The sequence below is a fragment of the Apteryx mantelli genome, chromosome 17, assembly GCF_036417845.1.
Source record: "Apteryx mantelli isolate bAptMan1 chromosome 17, bAptMan1.hap1, whole genome shotgun sequence".
Lineage (NCBI taxonomy): Eukaryota > Metazoa > Chordata > Aves > Apterygiformes > Apterygidae > Apteryx > Apteryx mantelli.
This window is the reverse complement of record NC_089994.1, coordinates 13,319,003-13,329,570: the sequence shown is the minus strand read 5'-3', so window position 1 is coordinate 13,329,570 and position 10,568 is coordinate 13,319,003. Positions and strand designations below refer to the sequence as shown.

The following is a 10,568-nucleotide window of genomic DNA, read 5'->3' as shown; positions in this document are numbered from 1 at the left end:
GTCATTCCGAGAGCATCTAAGAATGATCCACATAATGACAGGAAAGTAAAAGCTGCACACTCATTCTGTGGAACAGAAGATGAGCTGTGGACTTTTTTTTTCCACCATTCGACTAAAATGTGCTGAGAAACATTGCCTTTTAGTGAGTTTATGGTCTCGGGTAAAACACCAAAAACAATGACCACAAAGCGTCACAGGAGAACAGATTAAGGATTTTGCCAAAGTCCTAAATCAATGCAATAACAGATATGCTTTAAAGGCCTGGGAGATTCTAGGAAACAGCATGGACATACCATAGAAGGCATAAAGTCCTTAGTGGTCTTGTTTCTTTTTCTTAGGTGCTTGCTAGCAACTACTACTTCAAACTATAGTCCATTACCTATAATTATTAGTTAGTATCTCAGGTCTATCATATATAGATTTTATCTCCAAGTTTATATGTTTAGCAAATGTAATTTCTAAAAATGTTAATTTTGGATGCTGGCCATAATAATCCAATAATGATACATATTTTCTTAGTTGTCTTTAAACAAATCTACCCAGGTGCTGGATCGGGAATTTAAAGTTCCTGAATTAGCATTGTAAGTTGCTATAATAACAGTAAATTGTTAGAATGAAAGGTTCTGAAGTTTTGTTTTCTGAAAAATTTTAGATCTGCATCAGACCTTCATCACTGGCTTAGTAAGTGCTTATCTATAAAGTCTCTTAGTTAAAGCTAGAGTCAGACATGCTTTCATTCCTAGAATGGCTATTTTATTCCTTGGGAAAAAAAGAGTCTGTCTTTTCAGTTCTTTTTTTTTTAATTTTACTATGATCCATATTACCTATCCATGTTGAAAATGACTAATTTCCCCTTTAAATTTCATGTATCACCTTTAACACTAGTGTGCAGAGCTCTATTCCTATTCAAGCTAATATTCCAGACATTTCCACAATCAGTGCTTTAACTGTGAAGCATACTTATATTCCTTTTCATTTCTTGCTGGCATACACTGATGTTGTCTTCTAGAGTTTGCAAAATAGTTTGCTAATGTAGCAGTTGTGTTCAAAGATAGCATGCTGTTTAGCTCTGTGACTGTGTTTATCTCCAGTACAACCTTTTGTACCACTCTTTATTTGCATCTTCCCTTACTTAGTAAGTGCTGTCCTTTACTTAGTACATGTATCTGGGTCAGTGAGTTGCTAAGTTTGTTCACAGTTGAGCTGAGTCAAGATACAGGAAATGTAAAGATCTTTTAAAGGTAATTATTCTGCTGATTACTTAGTGATATCTTATGGACCCTAATCTCTTAGATAGTTATCTAACACTGTTGATGAGTGGTTGGAAGTGTTTTGTGGCCTTTGCTGAATGGGGCTATCTGGAGTAGATATTTTGTAGATCCTCTGAACTGAATGCTTATTTGTACATATTTAAAACAGATGATCACAAGTAGATCCCATATGGTAAACCTATCTTTGCAACAACTTGTACATATTTGGCAGGAGCTCAAATCCAGTGATTGGGGACCTTTTAATTAGCAAGTCACTTTTAATTATCCCAAAGTAAAGTATCCTACAGTATTATTGTTTTGTTTGAAGGAAAAAAGGTAGTTTACTAATTAATTTGTAACAATACTTAGAAGCTTCTGTCAAAGAAATTCTCAATACTTCTGGGTTAGGTCAGAACAGAAGCTTTTATTTACTATAGCTAGCAATAGAAGAGAGTACACGGCAGCAAACGTAAAAATAAGCCTCACCAATATGGTCTCTACATACCAAACAGGAACAAGGTAATATTAGTACAACATGTAGTTAAATAAACAACAACTAGTATTGCCCCAAAAAATCAAATCTATCAGCAACTGGCTCACACAATTCAAGATCTAGGTCTAAGACTGTAAGTCAACTGAGATACAAATGGCGACTTATCCACTGGGTGATCTGTGTGTTCCTTGGAAGAAGAGATGTCTTTTCCTCTGGGGCTTAAGCTCACTTGGACTATGATGTGTGAATCCAGTTAGGCAAGTCCTTGCACTTCACTGCAGTGTTAGTGATTAACTGCACTTGATAGGGTCCTTTCCGGCACGGCTGTAAGGCATTCTCCTGTTGGAATGCTTTAATATAAAAATATTTAATATATCTTCTGGCTCTAGGGGATGGCAAAGTCCAGCAGGCGGTTCTTGTAAGGCCTGAAGTACCTGTGTATGGACAGATCTTACACATTTCATTAAGGCTCTACAGTAATTCAATAATACATCATCAATTAGTTGCAAATTAGTTTGAAAATACATTGAAAAACCTATATATATACAGTACATATTCAAACTTCCTTTCATTGTGATGCCATGGTCTAAGCAGAAAAACAGAGTTCTTTATCCAAAACTCAGTTGTGTTGTGAAAACTATGAAAACGTTTGGTAAAATAATTTCTGTAAGTCATTTGAGTCTAAGTATGACAATGAAAAGTTGTATTTTTAGGTGTCTTCCCTATTGTTCACCTCACAGTCTAAGACCGTGCAATACAGACATGCAGTTTACATACTGAAATTCAGTGCTAAGTGGAGGATTAGATAAACAAATGAACTGTCATTCCATGATCAGTGGTGTGCTTCAGTTTAATTACATACAGGGCTGAATTTTTATCATATTAACACTTGTTTGAGAAAAGGAGGAAAAGATCTGTTTCAGTGTTGGCAGTCTGCAAAGTTTGATCAGCTTGGGAACTGACTGATACAAGACACCAACCATCCATTGGTAGTAGGATAGGGGAGCGTTCAAATAACCCAAGGCTTGAATTTATTGTTATTTTAACAAGCTCCACACTTCTAAAGCATACTTAGCACTGTGTAGAGAAAGTTACAGATTGAGAAATTTCCTGGAAGTGTTTATATTCTTAAACACTGCCACAAACCCCACTTATGTGGCTTCATGGGCTCCTATTGATAAATGGATGCCTATTTGTCAAGAAGGTAGGTGGATTCACAATGGGTTTATAAAGATAGCATTGTACTGAGAAAAATATGAATTACATATTCTGAAATACATCCTTCCTGGCACCTAGAGGTGATCACCAAAAATGCTAAAAAAACCCCATAGTACCACCTCCTCCAAAAAAAGAATACAAGTTCAGTGATTTTTGCAACAAATAAAATCTTAAGTAAAATTTTGGACTGGCATTCCACTATTAATTATGTGAATATTACAACAAAGAGTGCAACCTCTCTTGTAAAGCTTTCTGTACACATTGTTGCTATGTATGTAGAAAATGAACAAGAATAGTCTGTTTGTATGTATCACCTTCCATGAAAAAAAAATCTGTATTATTTCAAGACAGAGGTATTTAAAAGTTCATGTATTTATCTTGGATTAGGGGATGCAGCAACAAACAAATGTTATGCAGACTACAGAAAAGGAACATACTGCGTAAGCATACTGAGGTAAAAAAATCAGGGAACTTAGAACTCAGTATGAACATGTGGACTTGATATTTATAATCCCATGCAAATTATCTATTTTAATGTTAATTTAAATCGGTTTTTGAGCAGCTTTGCTCTCACTAAAGTTTAGACTTGAGGGCTTAAAGAACTTTATTCTAAATCCAAGGCCTACAAAACATCTTTGGTTTTATTTTCATTAATACAGGTAAATAGCATCTTCATGAAGACAGGTCATTTTTATGAAGAACTGAAAAGAATAGCCATATGGCACATTTAAGGAAAGTCCTTTTGAACACAGCAGTTTTTACCTGAAAGCTGTTCAATTAACTCCTGCTAATTTTTATTAGACTGCAAGACCTCTCTATATACTGGTGCTAGAGACAGTTTAGCAGGTTTTGTAAGTAACTACTTGCAGTTTTTAAACTTTGTCCACAGGACTATGGTAAGTGGACTAGTTCATTGCACGCTCCAAATCTCTCCCGATGCGACTTTAATGATTAAAGAGTTTCTCAAGCAGCTCAGCACAGCAGCACGTTCCCAGCCAGAAGACGCAGAGCCACACAGGGTCCATCTCAGCCAAACCCCAGCAAACCTCGGGCTTTACAGCAACAAGCACTACTTGGAAGCACGGTTTCGGCCCTCTTTCCAGCAGCCGGCGGCTACACAGGGATGGCAGAACAAGGAAGCCCGCCCAGCTGGAAACCTGCTGCGGATGGGAACGGTGCTGGCGCCTTTTTCCACCCCGGGCCACAAAGAGCTGCTCGGGAACCACTCCCCCATTCCCCTTTTTCAAACGGGCTAAATCTTGCCAGGCCGCTTTCACGCTCGGGACAACAGCACCGAGCCGTTTGCCGCGCTTAGGGCTGAGGTAAACGGCCGCCGCGCCGCAGCTAGCGGAGAACGAGCCCCCTCCCTCCCCGGCTCCCCTCAGAGCCGGCGCCCGCGAGCGGTTAAACAGCGTCCGAGGAGGCGCGCGCCTAACGCCCGCTCGCCCGCCCCGCACCACGTGACGCGCGACCCCTCCCCCTCCCTGCGGCCGCGCGGCGTCGCTCTCCGGGTATTTGAACCGCGCTTCCGCCATCTTCCCAGCGCCCAGTCACTGAGGGGAGAGACGCGGAGAGAAGCCTCGGTAAAGGTAACGGGGTCGGGACGTCCTCCTTTTCCTTGGAGGAGCCGGTGGGGGGAAGCGGGGCTGCTTTCAAAAGCGCGAGTGGTAGGGGTGGCGGTTGCCGTTAGCTACCGCCGGGGAGCGGGGGTAGGAGGCGATGGGTTGGGTTGTAGCGAGGCGAGGCCGGGCCTGAGTGAGCGTTACTGCTGTGGTCCCTAGTCCGGTGTCTTCCTCCCCCCCTCTCCCCCTTTGCCTAGGATGGGAGAGGTGGAAAGGCAGGAGCCAGGCTCCCTTTCGCCTCAGATAAGGGGTTGGGCGAGATTTGGGAGGCGAAACAGAGTGGGGCCTCCAGCGGGCCGAGTGTCTGCAGGGGGGGAGGGGAGGTGGCGCGCGCTGCTCAGTCATGGTGGCTCATGGCGGGGAGAGAGCGTTAGGCCCGTTGGTGGGGGCTGGGGGGGAGCTCGAGGCCCGGCCGGGGGGAGGCGTTTAGGAGGGCTCTGCTGGGGCGCCCTGGAGGGCTCCTCCTGGGCTCTGCCGATCGGAAGGCAGATTCTCTTGAGGGATACCGATTCTGGGCGGGGTGGAGGGGGGGAACTCCTTAATGGAGCGAGGCCGAATTCGGCTCTTGCTGAGGTGCCCTTCGGAGCTGCAGCTCGGGTCTCTCCGCGAGCCCGAAAGCACAAGGGGTGCGGCGGCAGCCTTCCGTTACAGGGCTCCTGGGGTGGGCGGGGAGGTGCCGCCGCCATTACCGCGCGCGCTCCCGCCGCATGTGGGGAGCCCGAGAGGCGCTTCCTGCCCCATGAATGGGCCCGGGACCTCGCGCGCCCTAACGCTGGGGAGGAGGGGGGAGCGGCGGCGTGGGCCGAGCCTGAGCCTCCTCGCCGGCGGCTGCTGACTGGCGCGCGGAGCACGCGCCCTGGGAGGCGATTTGGGAACTGAGAACGGCGCCCAACCCCTTCCGGCTGGGCCTTGAACCAGCTTGCTTGTTGTGAGCTCACATGCTTCCATTTCCCCTGCAGACCCAGCATGGCTGCCCAAGGAGAGCCCCAAGTGCAGTTTAAGGTAAGGGACTGTGGTTTTTTTATTCATTCAGTAGAAAAGTAGCATGTATAACTCTTGAGTACCAGTGTGGATGGGAGGTTTAGTTTTGAGAATTGTTTGTCCATCCTTAACACTGCAATCAGGTTATTGTAGTATAACATCTAATAACTTGTATAATAGACTCTAGTATTGTGTCAATATGCTGCTTCTTGTAGTTTAATCTAATAAAATTTAATGACTTTTTGACTATAGCATGATATGAAATTATGTGGTCAAAAGTGAGGTTCACAGTTGGCAACAAGGGAAAAAAATGTTTAGAATAGTTTAAGTTGTCTGTTAATGGCAGGGGAAAAAGGTTAAAGAACACAGTTTAGAACAGAGGCTTTTTTTGTTTATATCTTAAACAACCAGAAGTTATTAAGGCTGCTTCATGAAAGATTATTTGTTAATTAGACTTATTACAGTGCTTGGCTAGTGAACAAGATGCTCCTATCCCAATTGTCCTGTAGTGCAGCTTTCCTAACTGTAAGGTTACACTGAATTTCTCCGATTTAAAGAGAGACTAGAAAGTCATTTAATATTGTCACTTTCAGGGTGAATAACCTGAGTGCCCTTAATTCAGTCATTTGCAGTTTAATAGAGCCATATTTACAGTACATTTTAGTTTTCAGCTATGAGAACTAAAAAACTTGACTTGAGTTACAAAATGATAGGTTTAACAAGTTGGGTCCTAGTACTGAGTTATTCCAGAGGAATTTTCAGTCTTTTGTTTACAGCATTTTGTAGGACTAAGGTCTTTGCTTCTAGTATAAATACTGATTACTAATACAGTGATAAATGTCTAGAAGTCTAATGCCCTGACTTACCTGTCTTAATCTGCCAACAGCTTGTCCTGGTTGGTGATGGTGGTACTGGCAAAACAACATTTGTAAAACGTCATTTGACTGGTGAATTTGAAAAGAAGTATGTAGGTATGTCTGCAATAGTATTTAAGACTTAATATGTTACAACTAGAAGTGGCATTCACAAGTTACTAAGGGGAATGCTTTTTTTCCTTACTACAGCAACGCTGGGTGTTGAAGTTCATCCTCTGGTGTTCCATACTAACAGAGGTCCCATTAAATTTAATGTATGGGACACAGCTGGCCAGGAGAAATTTGGTGGCCTGCGAGATGGTTATTACATTCAAGGTAAGATGCATATAGTTGTAAGAATATTCTGCACATTCTACAGTACAATCCTTATTCATTCTACTAATGTTGGCCACTCTGAAAACTTTCAATATGGATTACAGTTGTGAGCCTGGCTTTCAGGTTTGCAGACTCTTCCTATAGGCTCAGTGCCTTTGTCAGGCAACTTGCCCTAATGTAGGAATAATCTCAGCAGATCTTGTTTCCATATGCTAGTGCAGGCTTTGGTATTAATGAAAAGTAGTAATGCACTTTAATCAGCAGTATCTTGTTTAAATTCAATGATTAGAGGGCGAAAGTACATGCTTCAGTTCACACAAACTTACCTGTATTAACTTACTGTGCTGGAGCAAGGACTTGCAACACATGAACTGTAACATTCCAGATTTAGTAATGAAATTAATAAACTGTTACAGCTTTATCCCTGTTATCAGTTTTCTTTAAATCTCCTTGCCAGTGTCTCTGTCTTTCTAAAGAAGTACTGATAGTGTCTCTGAATTTTTGCTTGGCCAGGTGCTATTTTCTGTGTATCTGAGTCACCTGTGTATTCTTAAAATTCTTCAAGGGATTATTAGAGTTTGACATTCTTGCTTTTCCTTTAGAAATATCAGGATCAAGTCAAGCCCCTGTGTTCTTTGAAAAACTGTTTTGGACAAGCACATCCTGACATGTGCACTACAAGCTCTCAACTTATCTGAAAGCCTGGATAGGATGCCTGGGATTAGTTAAATAGGTGTTAACTAACTTCTGTCAAATATTTGGGTAAATAAAAGTTGACTTTTGTAATTCTTGTATATTCCCACTTCATGCAACACCATGGTATTCAATGGGACACTTGCATGAATAAACCTAGCTGGTCTTTAGGATTGGACACTAAAGATGTGAGATGGCATATTGGTCATGGGCTGAATTTTGTGGACTTGTATGCATAGAACTTCTTTACAGAAAATAGCCTCTTCGAACTCCTGGGCTGAGGGAGGGAAAGTTAATGCAGGCATTGTAACTGTAATATGGGATTTCTATGAATACTTTTCCTATCTCTGTATCTGATAGGAAGGTGAGGGCTTACTGTACCAGTATAAATTCTGACTACTCTTTTCTTTCAGCTCAATGTGCCATCATAATGTTTGATGTAACATCAAGAGTTACTTACAAGAATGTACCTAATTGGCATAGAGATCTGGTACGAGTATGTGAAAATATCCCTATAGTGTTGTGTGGCAACAAAGTGGATATTAAGGACAGAAAAGTCAAGGCAAAATCCATTGTCTTCCACAGGAAGAAGAATCTCCAGGTATGGTGGCATGAGTTTGTAGGAATCCAAATTTATTTAAACTTTAAACTGCAGTTGGGTTCTATGTAGTAATTTGATAATACTTTGGTGTTCCATGTTTGTCACTGCAGGTTACAGTATTTCAACTTTACATCCTGTTTGCTTCTTGAACCTAACTTCAGGGAAGGGGGAAGTGATCTTGTTAGGGATGATCACCACTAGTCTTGAGCAGAAGCTATGATAAGAGATTAAAGAGCTTATATGCATTTGGCTTTTACTGCTTAGAGTCCCATCAGATCTTGCAGAAGTGAGACTCTTCCAAGTAGGCCAAGTCACAGGAGAAAAGGTAGATGCATTATTGTCTCCTGCAAGTTCCACCCTTGGTCAGGTCAGATACCTTAGTTACACAGTATACGCTATTGATTATCCACTGAAACTGTACATTTCTAGATGTTTAGGTCTAAACTGTTTCTGAGAGCGTAGATGAAAATCATGCAGTAGAAAAAAACAAGGTAAAAGTAGAGCTGATTAAATGCATATTGATCTTAGTATTGGCTAAAAATCTGTTGGAGGTATCTTTTTTGTGTGCATGTAACATGTATTCTTTTTGCAGTATTATGACATTTCAGCTAAGAGTAACTACAACTTTGAGAAGCCTTTTCTCTGGCTTGCTAGAAAGCTAATTGGAGATCCTAACTTGGAGTTTGTTGCCATGCCTGCTCTTGCACCACCAGAAGTTGTTATGGACCCAGCACTGGCAGCACAGTATGAGCAAGACTTACAGGTAACTGAGAAAGGGCACAAAGATCAAATGATTGTCCATTTGCCTGATAATACTTGGATCCCTGGGGCAAACAAGAGAAGAACAGTTCTTAAGTGTAGCTTCTTTGTTTCAGATTGCTCAAACCACTGCACTGCCAGATGAAGATGATGACCTGTGAGGGATGAAGCTGGAGCCCAGCGTCAGAAGTCTAGTTTTATAGGCAACTGTCCTGTGATGTCAGTGGTGCAGCGTGTTTGCCACTTTATTATCTAGCTGAGCAGAACATGTGCTTAATCTTTGGGATGCTGAAAGAGATGAATGGGCTTCGGAGTGAATGTGGCAGTTTAAAAAAAAAAAAACCTTAATATTTTGGACCTGCATATTTAGCTGTTTTTTGGACTGCAATTACTTCCCCTTTGAGTTTCAAATATAAGACTGCTGCAGTCACATCAGAGTATTAAGTGGTAAATCTTGTTTCTGTCATTCCCATTCTTTTTTGTTTAGATAATAAAGTTGTATTTCAAATATCTCTAAGCAAGTGAACTTTTATGCATTGTTAGGAATAATTCTTCAAGAAGTTCTCTGTTCTTCAGTTGAGGCTAATACTTGGTTGTCTACTGTATTTTTCCTTTTCCTCTGTTTCTCTTCCACACACCACCTCCCCTCCCTTTCTTGTTATGCTCCTCTTACTAAATCAGAGCTGACAGTTAACCTTCCCTTTATTTCCTGAAGCCTGTAACTAAGCACCTGAGGAGAGCTGAACTAACTGCCAGGTAAAACTAAAGCAGTGAACACTTGACTGGTAAGTGTGACTGAATTGACAAATAAGCATAAACTATCCCCTACAAATGGGCATGTTTGTGATCTGCAGGGCTTCTTGAGTCTTGAGGGTAGTTCAGCTTGCATATGCTACCTTTAGATATATTCTCTAAACTCTAATTTAAAGTATGTTCCACAACTTGCCTTCAGAGCTCTGTATTTTAGTAGCCTGAAACAAATGGCATCTAGGTCTGTTAAGTGGTGTAAAAGCTGTATCTTTGCATGGAACATCATTCAGTAGAGCTATAGCTGATGAAACAAATTCTGCTCATCTTAAAATTCACTAACTAGAAAACGGCTGTAGTTGAGCTAAAAAGCTCTTGGCTATGAAACGCATATTAACTAAAACCACACTTGTATAAATAGCAAGACTTTATTGTAACTGCACCAAGTTCTTAATTTGAAACTCTAGCTTATTATAGCACAAATGGTGGAAAATGTCAACTTTTAACACTATCTTGTAGAAATTAATCTTGGTCAATATTAGTACTGCTAGTAAACAGAATATAAGTTTAAGATTCCATTTTTCAGTAGTGTTTGATTGAGTACATGAAGCCTTGAACTCTTCAGTTTTGTATTTTTGGTTTCTTAATAAAGTGAAGCATTTCATTTATTCCTCTTAATTTGCATGTTTGTGTACATAACTCCTGCTACTTGATTTTTTTTTCTTAAATAACACTACTCAACCATTCTGATATGTGGTTGCAAAAGATAGTTTACTATGAAAATCTATTTATTAAACACTATTGTAAAGGAATCGTGTTTAACTTAGTGCAAGTTAAGTTCTGTATTGCTTAACTAGTTAATGAAAAGCTGAGTTGTGGTATCTAGAACCTGAAACTGACTAATGACAATGAGTATTTTACGCTTTTATCTGCTACATAGTAAAAAGACCAACTCTCACTTAAATATTCCATTGAATCTTCTTGCTGCATCACCTTGCTTGAACATATTTTTTG

General features: G+C 40.9%; 1 protein-coding gene across 2 annotated transcripts; it reads left to right on the top strand.

The window, feature by feature from the left end:
* Nucleotides 1-4,446: 4,446 nt before the first annotated feature.
* On the top strand, nucleotides 4,447-10,222 carry RAN (RAN, member RAS oncogene family). 2 transcript variants are annotated; one of them, XM_013949197.2, is made up of 7 exons: nucleotides 4,447-4,550; nucleotides 5,543-5,585; nucleotides 6,451-6,535; nucleotides 6,629-6,754; nucleotides 7,861-8,048; nucleotides 8,641-8,811; nucleotides 8,924-10,222. In XM_013949197.2, exons 2-7 carry the CDS (start codon nucleotides 5,550-5,552, stop codon nucleotides 8,966-8,968), a joined length of 651 nt encoding a protein of 216 aa, XP_013804651.1. In that variant the 5' UTR covers nucleotides 4,447-4,550; nucleotides 5,543-5,549; the 3' UTR covers nucleotides 8,969-10,222. The 2 variants fall into 2 exon arrangements, with proteins under 2 accessions (XP_013804651.1, XP_067163146.1); XM_067307045.1 differs by having other exon boundaries at nucleotides 4,449-4,544.
* The last annotated feature ends 346 nt before the right edge of the window (nucleotides 10,223-10,568 follow it).

Coding starts and splice junctions, on each gene's coding strand:
- RAN (XM_013949197.2), top strand. CDS start 5,550: ATGGCTGCCCAAGGAGAGCCCCAAGTGCAGTTTAAG. Junction 6,755..7,860: donor AGATGGTTATTACATTCAAG/GTAAGATGCATA, acceptor CTTTTCTTTCAG/CTCAATGTGCCATCATAATG. Junction 8,812..8,923: donor AGTATGAGCAAGACTTACAG/GTAACTGAGAAA, acceptor TCTTTGTTTCAG/ATTGCTCAAACCACTGCACT.